Source organism: Bombina bombina, chromosome 10, assembly GCF_027579735.1.
Source record: "Bombina bombina isolate aBomBom1 chromosome 10, aBomBom1.pri, whole genome shotgun sequence".
NCBI classification, from domain to species: Eukaryota; Metazoa; Chordata; class Amphibia; order Anura; family Bombinatoridae; genus Bombina; species Bombina bombina.
The window spans coordinates 109,697,856-109,716,643 of NC_069508.1; the positions used below are offsets into that span (position 1 = coordinate 109,697,856).

The 18,788-nt window shown below is 35.9% G+C and overlaps 1 protein-coding gene across 1 annotated transcript in view; it reads right to left on the reverse strand.

Annotated features, from left to right (window-relative positions):
• The window catches only part of PAPPA2 (pappalysin 2), a 234,009-nt gene that overhangs the window by 105,348 nt on the left and 109,873 nt on the right, over positions 1-18,788 (reverse strand). Inside the window, exons 6-12 of the mRNA XM_053693304.1 lie at positions 15,465-15,586; positions 14,569-15,061; positions 12,333-12,461; positions 9,841-9,932; positions 9,531-9,721; positions 7,191-7,295; positions 4,109-4,244 (exon numbers count right to left, since the gene is read on the reverse strand). Coding sequence (XP_053549279.1) covers positions 4,109-4,244; positions 7,191-7,295; positions 9,531-9,721; positions 9,841-9,932; positions 12,333-12,461; positions 14,569-15,061; positions 15,465-15,586 — 1,268 coding nt within the window. The remainder of the gene's footprint in view (positions 1-4,108; positions 4,245-7,190; positions 7,296-9,530; positions 9,722-9,840; positions 9,933-12,332; positions 12,462-14,568; positions 15,062-15,464; positions 15,587-18,788) is intronic.

Consider the following 18,788-nt stretch of genomic DNA (forward strand, 5'->3'; position numbering starts at 1 on the left):
TTCATTATTTATTTTGTCCACTTTTCATGTATTTTAGCTCTTAAAAATTGAAGATTCTCTATTTCTTAGAACTAGAAATTCACACTGCAAATATCTAAGTCTAGGGGGCTGATTTATCATGTGTCTGGCGGACATGATCCGCTTTAGCGATCATGTCCGCCAGACCGATTCTAGTGAACTGCTTGTGCAAGGCCGCCCTCTGCAGATTCACGGCCAATCGGCTGCTAGCAGGCGGTGTCAATCAACCTGATCATATGAGATTGGGCGGATTGATGTCCGCAGCCTCAGAGGCGGCGTATGAGTTAAGGAGCAGCAGTCTTAAAGAGACAGTCAAGTAAAAAAAAAAAACTTTCATGATTTAAATAGGGCATGTAATTTTAAACAACTTTCCAATTTATTTTTATTACCAATTTTGCTTTGTTCTCTTGGTATTCTTATTTGAAAGCTAAACCTAGGAAGGCTCATATGTTAATTTCTTAGACCTTGAAGGTCGCCTCTAATCTGAAAGCATTTTGACAGTTTTTTTCCCCACTAGAGGGCATTAGTTCATGTGTTTCATATCGATAACATTGAGCTCAGGCACGTGAAGCTCCTAGGAGTCAGCACTGATTGGCTAAAAATGCATGTCTGTAAACTGCCCCCTTATTTCAGTTCTTTTGACATAGGCATAGATACAAGGTAATCACAGAGGTAAAAAGTATATTATTATAACAGTGTTGGTTATGCAAAACTGGGGAATGGGTAATAAAGGGATTATCTATCTTTTTAAACAACAACAATTCTGGTGTTTGCTGTCCCTTTAAGAGCACTAGATGGCAGTACTACTCCATGCCATGTAGTGCTCCAGACACCTACCTAGGTATCTCTTCAACAAAGAATACCATAAGAACAACGTAAATTTGATAACAATTAAATGATTTGCTCTGTCTGAATCACAAAATATATTTTTTTTGGGGGGGGGGTTCATATCCCTTTAAGCATATATTTGTTTACTGGAAAATAGTTTACATTATAGTTGTTTAAAATTGAACCTAAACAATCCAAAAATGCACATTTGGTCCATATGATAGAAGCTCATTGGCTGATAAAGGAACCTCCCACAGTTCCATAAGTAGATCATTTTATACTCCCACAAGCATAAGAACTATGGCTCTAAAAAAAAAGGAATTTAAAGAATCTTATTTCAAAATGCCCTTTTAAAATGCAACAACAAAAAATAATCTGTCATTTCATTGTAATCATGTAGGAAAGAAAAAAGTCTGTGCCATATGCCAGCTAATGTGTTTGCTGTATAATTCTTCATCAGGGATCTTTGGCATTTACTCCTATAGTTTAGTTTTCAGCCTGCAGCTACCCACTGGTGTGTTTCTTCTGTTGCACTGAATACTTATGGTGTGAGAAGGGGAAACATGCGTAGTGACAGACATAACAACGTAAAGCTGTGCCATAATCATATCTGGTGCTGAGAGTACACTGTGCCTCCGAATAATCATCTTAGTTTTCTTATGCTGGTTTATTAACCCTTAACTCCATTACTAGCTACAATGTACCTTTTAATCAGGAGGCAACTTGCTGAAATGCTGCACGTCATTTTTTGTTATTTTAGTTTACTATTACAAGTGGAGCGCTAATTTATCATGTGCCCGCAAATTCGCCTGTTTGCGGGGCGAGCGATAACCAGTGGTTGTTTATTGCTACCGTGAGCTCGCAGTAGCTTTTAACGCTCTGGTTAATTTTTAAAATAATGTATATTCTTTTTTTTTTATTTTTTAACCCTGCAAAAAGCAGTTTTTAGGGGTTAAAGTTGGCGGGTGTGGGGTGTTATAAAAAACATGGCACTGAAAAGTGCCTTTATATTGCGTTCTATGGGAACTGTGTGTTCCCTGTAAATATATATGTATATAAGTACAGGTATATACATATATATTTACAATTGCTGCCCTCCTTCACTGCTCTAGTTCTCATGCCATGTCACAGCATGAGAACAAAGCTTCTATTGGACCTCGCCTTTGCATTGCGGGCCACTTAAAATACCAGTGCACAATTTTGTGTGCTGGTATTACAAGTGGAGCGCAAATATCGCACTCTTTTTGCGCTCCACTTGTAATCTGGCCCATAATATTCTACAAAGACTGTGTGAAGGAAGATGATTTTGCATTAAAAAAAAAATGAAATTAAAATTGATGTAAATACATTAAAACATCATTAGCATTTAAACTGAAGCAGACATGACAGTTCAAAGTGAATTTCTCACCATTCCTCAGCTGACAGATTTAGCTTCAGAATTTAAGGCTATTTCATCTGGACTTTTTAATTTAAAAACATTATTTTCAAAAGCCTTAATTATAACAAATCATTTTCAATAAGTTCAGTAAATGTTATTGCTGTCTGGTTTTAAAAGCTAGTAAACAACACAACGTTTTTACATAACATATTTAGTTATAGTTAGTAAAACAAGTTTGCAATATATTTGCATATATATTTAGCTCTGAAAATTGTAGAGTTTCTAATTTTCTAAAATGAAAATACACCATACTGACTTCTTAAAGGGACATTAAACACTAAATACATGCTAGATAGAATGATGCATTCAAAGAAAAGATTAGTCCATGACTAACATGTAGATGTATTTTTTAAAGTTTCATTAGTTGTTTAAAAAGTGACAAAATAAGTGTAAAGTTTTAGCGTCTATAAAACACTGGGAGCTGCCATGTTGTAACTTGTGTTAACTTCTCTGCTGTGGCCAATTAGGGACAGTTATACATAGGTCATTAGAGTGTGCAGCCAATGGTTGTGCTGGATTTAACAGTGTTCTGCACTTCCATTTCTAACAGGAACTGAAAAGCTCACAATTTTAGAATGGAATTACAGGCAAAGAGGACAAAATAAATAATGAAAGTATATTGCAGAGTTGTTTTATATATACAATTTATAATTTTATATTACCATCTCAAAGTGTTTAATGTCCCTTTAAAGGGATACTGAACCCACATTTTTTCTTCAAAGATTCAGAAAGAGCATGCAATTTTAAGCAACTTTCTAATTTACTCCTATTATCATTTTTTCTTCATTCTCTTGCAATATTTGTTTCAAAAGCAAGAATGTAAGTTTAGAAGCCAGCCCATTTTTGGTGAACAACCTGGGTTGTGCTTGCTGATTGGTGGCTAAATGCACCCACCATTAAACAAGTGCTGTCCAGTGTCCTCAACCAAAAATTGGCTGGCTCCTTAGCTTAGATGCCTTCTTTTTTAAATAAAGATAGCAAGAGAACGAAGAAAAATTGATAATAGGAGTAAATTAGAGCATGCAATTTTAAGCAACTTTCTATCTGAATCACGAGAATCACAAGAAAACAATTGGGTTTAATGTCCCTTTATGGCTAACTCTGCAACTTATCTCTGCCTAACTGACTTCAGCAGATAACAAATGCAAGGGAATGTACTTTATACAAAGATCATGACCGTGAAAACTCCATCTTCTGCAGAAGCAAGCTCAGATTGGCTCCTACTAATCAGGTGACTGGTGGGTAGATTTTGGCTTTTGAAAAATGTTGATTTATTTTAAACATGTTTATAGTTGGCAGAAATGCCTTTTAAGGTGTTTAAAGAGATATACAACACACATTTTTTTCTTTCATGATTCAGATAAAGCATACAATTTTTAAATATTTTTCTAATTTACTTGTATTATGAATTTGTCTTAATTCTCTTGGTATCTTGATTTAAAAACCAGGAAAGTAAGCTTAGCATCCGGCCCATTTTTGGTTCAGCACCTGGGTAGCTCTTGCTGATTGATGGCTAAATGTACCCAGCAATCAGCAAGCGCTACCCAAGGTGCTGAACCAAAAAAGGGCTGGCTCCTAAGCTTAGATTTCTGCTTTTTCAAATACAGAAAAAATTATAATAGGAGTAAATTAGAAAGTTGCTTAAAATTGTATGCTCTATCTGAATCATGAAAGAAAAAAGAATTGGGTTTAATATCACTTTTAATTACACTGTCATTCAATCTTTATGTAACGAGTATTCCACAGTTTAAAATATCCCTTGACCAAAGTAGGTGATTTATTTCAGTATATGGATAGTACTCAGTACAGTAGAACTATACTCACCCAGTGAGTGGTTCTGTCCCATCACATCGGTCAAGTGGGCAATAACTGTAGGTCTCTGAGAGTTACCTGGGAGGGATCCATCAGCAGACAGATATACAAGAAAAGACTCTGCTAGACTGGGATTATCAAAGCTCACCTAAACCATGAAGAAGAATAGGATAATAAAGGCCATATAATAAATAGATTGAGGTTTTATACAGGTTAATTTTAGGGTTAATATAATAAATATCAAAAGGAAGGAATAGTTATTTATAATATATTATATATATATATATATATATATATATATACCTGTGTGTGTATGTGTGTTTGTGTGTATATATATATATATATATATATATATATATATATATACATACAGTGTGTATGTATGTATATATATATATATATATATACACACAGTATCTCACAAAAGTGAGTACACCCCTCACATTTTTGTAAATATTTTATTCTATCTTTTCATGTGACAATACTGAAGAAATGACACTTTGCTACAATGTAAAGTAGTGAGTGTACATCCTGTATAACAGTGTAAATTTGCTGTCCCTTCGAATTAACACAGCCATTAATGCCTAAGTGGAAATTTCCAAATTGGGCCCAAAGTGTCAATATTTTGTGTGGCCACCAATATTTTCCAGCACTGTCTTTACCCTCTTGGGTATGGAGTTCACCAGAGCTTCACAGGTTGCCACTGGAGTCCTCTTCCATTCCTCCATGACAACATCACAGAGCTGGTGGATGTTAGAAACCTTGCGCTCCCCCACTTTCCGTTTGAGGATGCCCCACAGATGCTCAATAGGGTTTAGGTCTGGAGACATGCTTGGCCAGTCCATCACCTTTACCCTCAGCTTCTTTAGCAAGGCAGTGGTCGTCTTGGAGGTGTTTGGGGTCGGTATCATGCTGGAATACTGAATACTCTGAAGGGAGGGGATCATGTTCTGCTTCAGTATGTCACAGTACATGTTGACATTCATGGTTCCCTCAATGAACTGTAGCTCCCCAGTGCCGGCAGCACTCATGCAGGCCCAGACCATGACACTCCCACCAGCATGCTTGACTGTAGGCAAGACACACTTGTCTTTATACTCCTCACCTGGTTTCCGCCACACATGCTTGACACCATCTGAACCAAATAAGTTTATCTTGGTCTCATCAGACCACAGGACATGGTTCCAGTAATCCATGTTCTTAGTCTGCTTGCCTTCAGTAAACTGTTTGCAGGCTTTCTTGTGCATCATCTTTAGAAGAGGCTTCCTTCTGGGGCGACAGTCATGCTGCCAATTTGATGCAGTGTGCGGCGTATGGTCTGAGCACTGACAGGCTGACCCCCCACCCTTTCAACCACTGCAGCAATGCTGGCAGCACTCATACATCTATTTCCCAAAGAGAACCTCTGGATATGATGTTGAGAACGTGCACTCAAATTCTTTGGTCGACCATGGCGAGGCCTTTTCTGAGTGGAACCTGTCCTGTGAAACCGCTGTATGGTCTTGCCCACAGTGCTGCAGCTCAGTTTCAGGGTCTTGGCAATCTTCTTATAGCCTAGGCCATCTTTATGTAAAGCAACAATTCTTTTTTTCAGATCCTCATAGAGTTCTTTGCCATGAGGTGCCATGTTGAACTTCTAGTGCCCAGTATGAGAGAATGTGAGAGTGATAACACCATATTAACACACCTGCTCCCCATTCACACCTGAGACCTTGTAACACTAACGAGTCGCATGACACCGTGGAGGAAAAATGGCTAATTGGGCCCAATTTGGACATTTACTCACTTTTGTTGCCAACGGTTTAGACATTAATGGCTGTGTGTTGAGTTATTTTGAGGGGACAGCAAATTTACACTGTTTTATGAATCCAATCTAGGAAAATAAGTGCACAAAGCATCTCCTCATAGTTTAATCTTCTTTAATAAAAAATATACACATAAACGATTTCCACAATCCCCCCCTTGTAGTTCAAAGGGTGAAAACAGGATGTCCCACTTTGCGGTCAGTAATGTATCTAAAGTTCATCCGGTAATTTACAAATGTTAGTGACTCTTTAGAAATCCACTGTGAGACAATCCCCATGCGTTGTGAATAAAAGTAGTAAAATAGCCAAACAACGTGGCAAAGAGAATAACAGGTACAAATTGCTACTGCGTGGTGTGTATCCCTTGTCAAGGATGCTAAAGCTGTTCCCTGCCCCCAGGTTAACGCATGCGCAGTTGTTTGCTCAATGCAGGCAAATATTTGAAGTCAATCTACAAATAGACCAGCAGGAATGGTGGGCACACATGAAGCCTCTGACAAAGCGGGTATACTCTGTGAAACGTGTTAGGCCACGCCCACATTACGCCACAGTGAAAGATGCCAACAAGGGATACACGATACACAGTAGCAATTTGTACCTGTTTTACTTTATTCTCTTTGCCACATTGTTTGGCTATTTAACTACTTTTATTCACAATGCATGGGGATTTTCTCACAGCGTATTGCTAAAGAGTCACTAACATTTGTAAATTACCGGACAAACTTTAGATACATTACTGACCACAAAGTGGGACATCCTGTTTTCACCCTTTGAGGTGTATCATACCTTACCTCATATCAATTGAGGTCACCTGTGTGAGTACCAACCCACAAGGGGGGATTGTGGAAATCATATATGTGTATATTTTTTATTAAAGCAGATTACACTATGAGGAGATTCTTTGTGCGCTTATTTTCCTAGATTGGATTCATTTTGCTTTTGAACTCCAGTGTATGTACAGGAGGATTCACCTATAGGCTGCCTTTTCTCCCCAAGTTTAAAGAAGACTGGAACATTGCATTCCCAGGTAAGACGTTTATCTGTTGATATTGTGTATACTGGGATTGCACAATACACTTTTATTCTTTTCTTTTGTATACAATACTTTAGTGTGAGCAGTTTAATTAGTTTGTGTGTTTTACATACTGACTATTTATATATATATATATATATATATATATAGTTTTATATATATATATATATATATATATACACACACACACATATATATATATACATACAAAACACTTGCAGATCTAACACAGTAAAATACCTAGCAGCTATGTTACCTTTAACCACACACGTTCCTCCCTCATTATGCTGAGTCTTGCTGCACAGGGGAACCAAACCGACAGGTCTTGAACCTCAGATAAAAGGGCTGAATTTTGACAAGTCTTAAAGAAAAAAAAAAGAAAGATGCATCAATCAAGAGCTCCTATTGCAATCAAGAATTACTGTATGAAGTGTTATACATGACTTCTTAAATAGTTTTCAATTTAGTCTATTTATTAGAAAACCCTGCAAAAACTGGTTATCACATGGCTTTCCAATGGTTCTTCAGATTTTAAAAAAACAGCAATATTCTACTCCATCATTAAAACAAATGTTTGAGGACACTTTTGTGGAATGTTTAGACTTTCAACTTCTTTTACTGCTTAAAACCCATTTCTGACCTGTTTCATGATTCATATCTTGACTGTTTTTATGGCTTTCATTCAGTGTAAATGTTTTTGTACATGCTCAGTTGATGTGTTAATAACCAATTCTTTCGTTGTTCAATCCTTAATATATAGCTCAAATCACATTTTTAAACTATGAACCAGAATGTAAATAGGGGCATTATAATGTTCATCTATAAATTAAATGTTTCAGCTTTACTTCTATTGAAAATGCAATCAAATTGAATAAATAAAAAAAATAATAATAATATATATATATATATGTCTAATGTGTGTGTATATATATATATGTCTAAATGTGTGTAGTATATATATATATATATATATATATATATATATATATACATACACACACGCACAAATATTTAGATATATATATATACATACACATTGGAGCCCTTTCCACTCAAACACCTTGTCATATAACATTTCTCTTTTAACCCTTTTATTAATATTAATATGACTTTTTTTATTAAGTGTATATATGAGTGTAATACTTTATTTTAATATGTTTTACATGTGGTTTATGATTTTTTTTTATTTTAACCCTTATTGTTTACTTCAGGTCTCAAGTCAAGCTAAATATTCAAGTGCAGTTTCGGCTTTCACTTAAGCGCAAACTATAATTTTTAACTTGTAATATGCGTGCTTAATAGCGCACTCACGATATCTATTGAAACATAGGTTTTGCTCGATCTATGTTAAGACACTTATCCATCTCTTGTAAATGTGATTTACCACGGACTTGTAATATTAAGTTGCGTGCTTATGTTAGCACAGTCTAGCAATACTGCTTATTGTGACTCATGCTAACATTAGCAATCTTTCCCAGAATATTTTATTGGACTGGAATGGCTTTGAATTTGAAAACCATAAATGTAAAAATGCATGAACATCAATTTGCACCTGTATCAAAGAACAGAAAGAGTTGATATTAGAAACACTGAAATGTATAAATTGATAAAATGATATTCAGAAACAAATCAATTTATTTATTACAGATCTATTTTGCTACTTTATAGGAAATACTGTAGCTATAATGAGCATGAAGTTGAAACAAGTACAGTAAAGGAATCTGAGAATATCTGGATCATACACTAGGGGTAATATGATAGGTGATAACGCCTAGTACAGGTGACCCTCGTTTTACAACGGTTCAATTTACACCGTTTCAGAATAACAACCTTTTTTTCCAGTCATGTGACTGCTATTGAAAAGCATTGAGAAGCAGTGCATTTATTAAAATAGCCAGTAGGTGGAGCTGTCTGCTTGTGTTGCAGCAAAGCCAAGCAAGCTGAAATTAATCAGTTTAACCTGACCTGAGCTATCGAGCAGATTTCAAAGGAATAAGATCTTCCTGTCTATAAATCAGTCCAGATTGGAATGAATAGAAAGAACTGTTTGCATAAAAATGCAAGTGAAGTCTGTGTTGTGTGATAATTTCATTAGGTTTATAATGCTGTTTAGGAAATGTTTTTGTTCATTTAACTTAGTTTAATTATATATTCTATGTTGTGTGATTATTTTATTAGGTTTATAATGCTGTTTAGCATTTAAAGTCTTCATTTCAAAGCTTTAAAAATAATGTATTGGGTGTTACTTATGACAATTTTGAGAGGGGCCTGGAACCTATCTCCCTCACTTCCCATTGACTTGCATTATAAACTGGGTTTCAATTTACAACGGTTTCAATTTCCAACCATTCCTTCTGGAACCTAACCCCAGCGTAAACTGAGGGCTACCTGTACATGCTCTAAATATATATGTTAAGCTTCACTTCTTATTTTGTATCACTTCTTTTTTAATATATATATAGTTTTCACTATGAGCAAATGGAATGTACAACCAGGAGACAGAAGGAATTAATGTCCTTAAATGAAATATAGACAATGAAAAATATTTCCAGTTAAGATCCCAATGTTTAAATCATTCAGTTATGTATCTGTTCACCTTTTGAAGTGACTCTTGAGTCAACTCTGAAACTGGGCACTCCTTAGGATTAGAAGTAACAGCCTGTGATGCCCACTGGTAGGCATACTCGTATGACTTTTGTTCCCCGTAATTAGCAGATATGCCAAGGCTGTTATCAGAGAATTCACTGGAAATGTCTTCATTCTCTATGGAACAAAGACTAGGCTCTCCTGCCAAAACAAATATGATTTGTTAGACATCAATCTAAATCATCCAACATAGCTGTGCTTTAAATATTTTTACATCCACATAGAACATTTCTCTTTATCTCTCAAAACATAAGTCCCACCTCTGCAGAAGTAGTTTTTCTCTTGTTCACACTTCCTGGAACATCCATCACCATCATGTAGGCCAGCATCATCACATTCTTCTCCGTGTTCCCTGTATGTAGAGTGGGCACATTAATCAAGCATTGATGTTTAATAAAGTATTAATGGAAGTCTGTAATAGTGATACCAAAACATCCCTGGCTGCAAAATCTATAGGCAAGGATTCAAGGAAACCCATCTACTATTTCCTTGCTACTGACACACTACTTACAAAACTCCCTATTTAATAAAAGTGACCAAATCAGCTGTATGCCAGTACTCTGGTACCATGTCTTTTAAGACTAAAGGCCTGATGTTCAAAACTTCACCACTCAGGTGAGATGATCTAAAATGATCTTCCAGCACTGAGAGATCCCTAGTGAAATTTTCAAAAGGCAGATTTTGCTATACTTCTTCAAGGGTGGTTCCCTGCATTTCTGTATTTGAAGGAGAGGCACTATGGCCCTGCATGACATCAGAGTTATGCTTCATTTGCACACTGTGCTTTGTTTCTTATATCATTTTATACTTCAGATTAACTTTTATTAAATTTAAACTTTGCACTTTCTATTTTTTATTTAATTTTGTATACAGCAGTGTATTTAGGATTGTGATTTTCAAAATTCTGATTATATCTTCAGTTTCTGTGTAACTTTAACAAATTAGTCTCATACTTTGCATATTTATGTATATATTTTACAAATTGCATTGCACTTTGCATTTCTTGTATTTAAATTTAAACTGAAAAACTGTCAGCTTCAGTTTTCCAGAGTACTTCATTACTTTCTATGGGCCCAGATAGCGAAACATTCTCAGAAAATTCAGTGAGTTCAGCCCCTGTAAAGTCTGCTGAACTCACTGAATTTTTTAAAGGAAAAGTCCCAGAAATATGAGAGATGTCTTCCATAGAAAGTAATGAAGCTCTCTGGGATACAAAATGTCACAGAGAGAGAAGGTAACTGGAAAACACTGGGGCTGATATAAAGGCTAAGTTTGCATCAATTGCAAATACAACTGAAATGTTTTCACTATAATTTAACTTTTTGAGGGCTTTGAAAACCTCTTAAAAGGCTCTAACCACCCACTAGCCATAAAAATATATCATAAGAACAGTCATGTGAAAGAGGGGGACTAAAATGTCATGTCATTGTAGCTGTTAAGTTATAATCACAGTCAACTGACAACAACCTCTTGCCCCATTTTGTTTTGTTTCTTGTTGTTGAACTTTTCTGAGCTAATAAAAAAATGTAGGTTATCCAAATCAAAGGAGGAACTAGGTGAGTGTAAAAATAGATGTTATTTATATTAGTTGTAGATTTTACAAGGTTATTAAAATACTGACTGTCATTAAGACCTACTTTTATCAAGTACAAGAGTTTAATACCATTTTCATGACACATATGCAACTATCCATTCAGTGTCAGTTCTAGGGGGTTTCCCCATTCAATACTGCACTATCTTCAAACCTAAAAGATTATTGATATCCTTCATGTTCGATGTAGTGTATTTTTTTGTCCTTTGCAGAGCAATTAATAAATTAAAGGATAAAGAAGGGGGACTAAGGTAGGAATAGGAAGGACAAAGAGTTTGTGTTAATTGTTTGCACTCCCAAAGCGTAGACTCTAAAACCACCCTGTATCCATTTAAAATATCTCAGCCACCTTTGAGAAAGTCAACAGTATGGAAATAACTTATTTCAGCCTTCCTTTCATGCCTTCACTACAAATATATGAGCGAATACTGAATGCTAAATGTTCAAAAATAATTTTAGGTAACATCTTAAGCTAAAGCCAAGCAAAATCTCAATATCCACTAAATCTTACATATAAAATTTAACTAAACCGTTTTATATGCCAATAAAGTTGTTTTAAATTGCATCAATTGAGGGAGCGATAGACTGAATAGTTTTAATGATATTAAAGTGAAAGTCAATTTTGATGAATTAGTGCCCGGTTTTTAATAATCCCATTAAAAACAAGGGCACTTTAATTTATCAAAATTGACATTTCACTAGTTTTCTTCAAAAACTTATCTTTTAATCCTGACAGCCGCTCCAGCGATTCCCCCAGCTGTCGGAAGCCTCTTCATACATCAGAAATGACAAATCTGGCTTCCTCCCTGGGGTGGCCTGAGGCAATGCCGTGATTGGAGGAAGCCAGATTCATCATTTTGGACCCACGAAGAGGGCTTGCGATGGGAGGAGGAGGCGCTGCAGCGGCTGTCAGGATTAAAAGGTAAGTTTTTCAAGAAAACAAGTGAAATACCAATTTTGATTAATTAAAGTACCCTTGTTTTTTATAGGATTATTATAAACCGGGCACTATTTCATCGAAATTGACCTTCACTTTAATGGACCAGGTAGTTATGACGTCTAATACATTAGCATAGCGCATCATCGAGAATGTGTAGTATATACAATGTTAATGAGTACAATGTAATAGAAAACAGAATTGTCCAAGAAATCCCAACTTACTTATTAATTATCCCATCGCCACAAAAAGATGCTCCATGTATGTGAGTCAGAGTAAGCGATGGCTCCCCCAATGTCGCTCCGGCTGCCACCTGCACTTGATACTGATATTTTTGACCTGGAGTGACATCTCTGTGTATAAAAGAAAAGAGGACATTACTATAAAGGCATTGGTGTGGTTGAATCTGGCCTAAGTGCTATAGACCTAAGTATAATGGCTGTCATGAAATGTTTGTATGGCACAATACTGCTATGATTTTATGAAAAATTAATAAGTATCATGTAAGAAACACAATATGAACTTTTTATAAGAGATGGTAGTAATCTCTTCAATCCCTTGGATATAAACATAGGTCTGATTTGTTGTTTTTGGTTGTGACATTGTGAAAACCAAGAAACACTTTAATAAGCCCTTATCCAGATTAAACCATTTGATGACCATTGGTATTTTATACATAACATGACCATTATTTTATTTTGACATGTTCTGTTTTGTTAGAGCCTCCCTGGTTGGTTCAGAGAAATGTTTGGCGGAGGCACAATGAAGCAGAGAGCACAAGTAAAATAACCTTTTACAGCGCACAAAACGCGTCTATTAAATCCCTGTGCCATTTGGAATATATACACATTAAGATAGTAGCTGATAGCTCCTTGGTTGATAATACAATGCAACACAAATGCTGAAGATGTACCCGTGTTAGAAGATTGATAGTGTAAGCAAAGTAAATGTGTCAGTAGTTCCTACATTTCAGAAAACTTCATTATGTGCACATTATACAGTCTCATAACTATATCTACATTGCACATGTCATCCCACACATAGGGGCTGAATTATCATCGGTCTGTCCGACATGATCTGCTCAGCGGATCATCTCTGACAGACATCGATGAATGCCGACAGCATACGCTGTTGGCATCTATCATTGCACAAGCAGTTCTTGTGAACTGCTTGTGCAATGCCGCCCCCTGCAGATTCACGGCCACTAGCAGGGGGTGTCAATCAACCCAATTGTATGAGATTGGGTTGATTGCTGTCCGCCGCTCAGAGCAGGCAGACCAGTTAAGGAGCAGCGGTCTTAAGACCGCTGCCTCGTAACTGCTGTTTCCGGTGAGGCTTGCGCGGAAACGGGACGAGTTGGCCCCATTCGGGGCATAGTAAATTGGCCCCTACGTTTTCGGTAAGCTATGGGCGAGATTCCCTTTTCTTCCCCTTTGTGACATCACCTGCTCTCCCATGAAGCTTGGGAGTGCTGCCCACTAGATGACCAACAATCCCTGGCTGAAAACAGAGTTTGATTAACGATCCCCCTGCATGACGAAAATGGCTCGTCATGCACATCGAAGGGTATAAGATACATTCTAGCTGACTTTTAAAACAATATAGATGGTTTCTAAATCTGATACACTTTTGTCAGTCCCTAGTTTAATGTGTACTTTATACATACTTTTCAATAGTTGAAAGATAAAACCCTGGAACAGGAATAAGGAATGACCAGATTCCATTGTGATCAGCTGATAGTCGCCTGAAAGTCTGACATAAGTTTAGGATGTGAGTACTGGTGTTTAAAGATTCCATGTTGGAAGAAGGGATTTTAGGAAAATATTTATTACCAATATAACTTTTTAGAAAATAGGAAAATGTTACTCTGCTGAATTCTGAATCACAAAAATAGAAAGCTGATAAAAATAATATGCATTTGCAAAATATTTACATAAAAATGTTCTAAAACTAGCATGCTGTTAAATTATTTTGAGGTCCAAATATATACCTCCTTTGCTGTGGCCAGTTTAGAACAGATATAGATAACCTTTACACTCAATAAGCAATGACTGTGTAGCATATAGCAGGGTCTGTACATGATTTTTTACTGTGCATGATTGATTGAGGGTTGCATTGTGTTTTAATGTATTGAAAATAAGGTTAGAACAATGGAGTTCACATATATGATCAGTGATCCCTGGTGACATTATGTATGACGTTATATTTATTTATTTTGTCATCTGTAATGCCATCAACACAGCTTAGAAAGGTACAAAGTTAAAGTTAGTTAGCTCTTTTTAGTGAAAAACACTATGCATTCCTAAGCTTTTTTGTGTAAGGAATTACATGTTTTCAGTGAAGTTTTTGCTATAGAAAGATCTAAATGTTGTATTGTGTTGAGTTTAGATTGTCTAAGTAAACTTTTTACAACTCAATAATCCAAAGTGCTCATCATAATCTTATTGACTTTATACTCACGTATCTGTGAATGAGCGGTGGTTGTGGATCCATATTCCTTGATAATATCCTTGGAAGGGAGGATTTCTCAGCACTCTGTATCTCACAGGCTTACACAACGAGCAAAAAGAACTATTGGGTTTGGATACTAGCAATGCTGCATCTATCTCCATCCGCTCATCAAACGTGTATAAACGAATACCAGTGACATTTTCATTTAAGTTTAGCTTGATGGTTAAGGGCATATCACAGAATGCCTCCATACTTCCCAATGACATTGTATTCCCGTTCTCCAGCAGCATCTCAAGGTTTGACAGCGGATTGGGTAGATTTGGGGAGAGGTATGTTATCCATATATATAGAGCCTGTGGGAGGGCCGGTTTATGGAACAGTAGCTCTAACATGCACCCTTGAGGTTGAGGGCAAGGTACAGTCATATTAGTGTGGTATAAATGGAGTTCAGGGCTCCAGGCTTGTAAACTCGGCTCACAGGGCTGATCTACATCTGGATGACCTGGACAGAAAAGTTACCTGTTATGAAGTTAAAAATGTACATAAATTTCAAATATACAAGGAGCTTACAACACAACTTCAGCATGTCTTCTTTTTATAATTTGTTAACGAAGTCTTTCGTGTCATAAGACTTAAGGGTTTTAAACAGCTAAAGGGCACTCACTCAATATAAAGGAAACATATAGGCACTATACACTAATTGAGTTTATAGGTACCTTTTATAAAAAAAAAAAAAAATCAACCGAATTCATAAAAATGTAATATGATTTTATATTGAATATGTGTGTACATGTTTTTAAAAATATTTGGTAATTCTTATTGCAAATGGCATTTTAATGATATTTGAACATCAATGAATTACATTAGTTAATTTCTAAGAACAAAACAAAACATATCATTCTTACCCACTGCCTCTTCAGGTGTCCAATATCCAGAAGAATCACAGACCCGCGGAGAGGAGGCTTGGTGAACATATTGGTGAAACGACCCATCAGCAGCGCATAAGATGCAGTCAGATCCTGAATCCCTATAATAATGTATGTTAAACAAATGGTATTTGCTATACTATCCATTTAAATCAGGATATTGATCAATGACCATCTATCAATTGATGAGTCCTTTCCAATTCTGACACAACTGTAATCACCCATTTTCATTGTTTACTGGCAGCACTGTTTTCACTATTATTTTGGTGCAAATGGTCCTATACTTTACATGTGTTAGTCCTGTTAAGCTGATCGCAATCCAAATTCTCGACAGTTAACGTCAATTTATGTAAATTTATATGAGGCAGATTTTCGCTCATAAATTCCTCAGCTTAAAAGATTTGATAAACACCAGACAACACTTTTCGACTTATAACTGAGTACCCCAAAAAAGTTTTTGAATGTAACATTGGTTAGGACCATGGGCAAAATACGCTATTAATCACTGCAATATTGCATAACATTAGGAAGCAATGTCACCAAATAGATACAAATGCTACCTGCCCCATTAATTAAAGTTACAAAATAAATAAATACAATAATAAAAAAAAAAAATTAGCAAAATCCTTTACCAAAATGTCTACTATACCCATAATGCTGCGTTCAAATCATTTAGCATACACACACATCTTAACTACTTCCCAACTATGTTTTAGAATGGAACATTGCTTTGTACATGAGCAAAACAAATTGACATTTCTGGGTGAAATTAAGAAGCAACATCGCCATTCAAGAGATGTGCATTCGGGCTTCAAACATATTTTGCTAATTCATTGAGTAATTTGATATACAAAAAGCTGAATACAATACTACGGACGAAAAAACGAATGATTGCTTGACAAAATTGATTTATTTGTTTGTTTATGCTGGGGTTATATTGTTTTGGTTCATCAGATCCTTTGTTTGTAATGATGTACAGGGGTCTTACAGTTTTTTGTCTGTTGTCCCCTGTCCAATCTTACCTTAGTATTACTTATTACTGATGTTAGGGACAGCCGGTCAGGCACTAATTTTGTATGGATTTTATTCATACAGGAGTTGAATGTTGTATCTTATAATGTAAGATTTTTGTTAATATTATCTGTCTATATTAGCTGTTCCCATTGGAAACAAAGGTAAGAAATCGAAATAAAATATTCTTCTGAACCAAATTCCTGTATGGCCCAAATGTGGCCAAACCGAACATTTGAAAAACCAAAACAAATCTTTCAGACTAACCACAATTTTTGCCCTTGCACATGTTTACACCAAACAGATATGAACGATTCCTGCTCAATCAATTAAAGTTTATAAAAAAAATAATAATAATAATCACTTTTACACTAATAAAAAAGAGCCAAATCAAAAACCATACATGCCCATTCTACTAATAATGACTCAGTTCAAATTTCTTAAAAAGATATAAACACATAGCTCTATAGTTTTGGCGCGCAACAGGGTAATTGCATACGTCAGCTATTAGCATCACTACACACTAAACGGATAAATCAACCTGTTTTACATAATGGATACAAATTGTACTTTGCTTGGGTTCTTAATCCTGCACATTTGTTTTTTTATTACAAAAATGGGAGAGTAAAAGGGCGGATGATAATTTCATGTTGTTTTCAGAAGCATTTTAAGATTACTGAAAAAAACACATTCATTTCTATAATATTCAAATTAGAAGAGACAGGCATAATGGTTTTCCTTTGTGCAGACAGCGATTGATGAGAACACAAGGAACTTGGCAAAACGATAGAAGGCCTATTGTGTTCTACCTTTAAAACAGAGTAAAAATAAATGAGCATAAAATTGGACATTAATTGATTGCAGAATCTCTATTTCATCATTTATTAAAGTGAACATGATTCTGGCATACTGCTGCATCTATACTGCGGTAAAAGAGCGTTTCCAAACTAAAATTTTTTTTTTAAACTATTGATTTAAAATATTTGCTTGAATTCACTAAACATATAGCACGCGTGTTTACTGCACTTAAAGTAAAGGATGCATTAGTGCGCATATTACAACTAAACGTAAAGCAACTCAGGTACACTAACTTCAGGACTTTGGATATCGCAATTGTGCTAATGCCTTTTCTACATAGATATCTATGGGGCACACTGAAGAAATGCCTATTAGTTACCGCTTGCCCGCTGGCCCGACTTTATGCTAGATCAACTGGGCTAAAGCAGAAGGTGCGTTAGGTATACTTTTACATTCCCATGTTCTTAACATAGATTTTTTTTAACATTTATATATATATATATATATAAAACACATATATATATTATGAAACTATACAGATATAGATATATATATTGTTTATGCAGATATATATATATATATATATATATATATATATATATATATATATATATATATATATATATATATATATAGGGAGTGCAGAATTATTAGGCACATGAGTATTTTGACCACATCATCCTCTTTATGCATGTTGTCTTACTCCAAGCTGTATAGGCTCGAAAGCCTACTACCAATTAAGCATATTAGGTGATGTGCATCTCTGTAATGAGAAGGGGTGTGGTCTAATGACATCAACATCCTATATCAGGTGTGCATAATTATTAGGCAACTTCCTTTCCTTTGGCAAAATGGGTCAAAAGAAGGACTTGACAGGCTCAGAAAAGTAAAAAATAGTGAGATATCTTGCAGAGGGATGCAGCACTCTTAAAATTGCAAAGCTTCTGAAGCGTGATCATCGAACAATCAAGCGTTTCATTCAAAATAGTCAACAGGGTCACAAGAAGCGTGTGGAAAAACCAAGGCGCAAAATAACTGCCCATGAACTGAGAAAAGTCAAGCGTTCAGCTGCCAAGATGCCACTTGCCACCAGTTTGGCCATATTTCAGAGCTGCAACATCACTGGAGTGCCCAAAAGCACAAGGTGTGCAATACTCAGAGACATGGCCAAGGTAAGAAAGGCTGAAAGATGACCACCACTGAACTGGCAGTTAAAATTGCCAGACTAGCTTTATGGTTAAAACACTGGGTAGACCTGGTGAGTCAATAGGCTGTGATTTAGGGCAATATATACCTTGAATAAATTGAATGGTTATATGTAGCAAGTGAAGTGTTATTAATCTGGGTGTGAGTCTCGAGCATAGTACACTATCTCTGCGAGAGGACACCCGGAGGTAGAAACAGACCAGGGGGGCACGGTGGCACCCGGGCAGCATGCGGAGAGAGTGAGACTGTCACAGAGAGACAGACTGTCATCAAGAGAGAGAGTGGAAG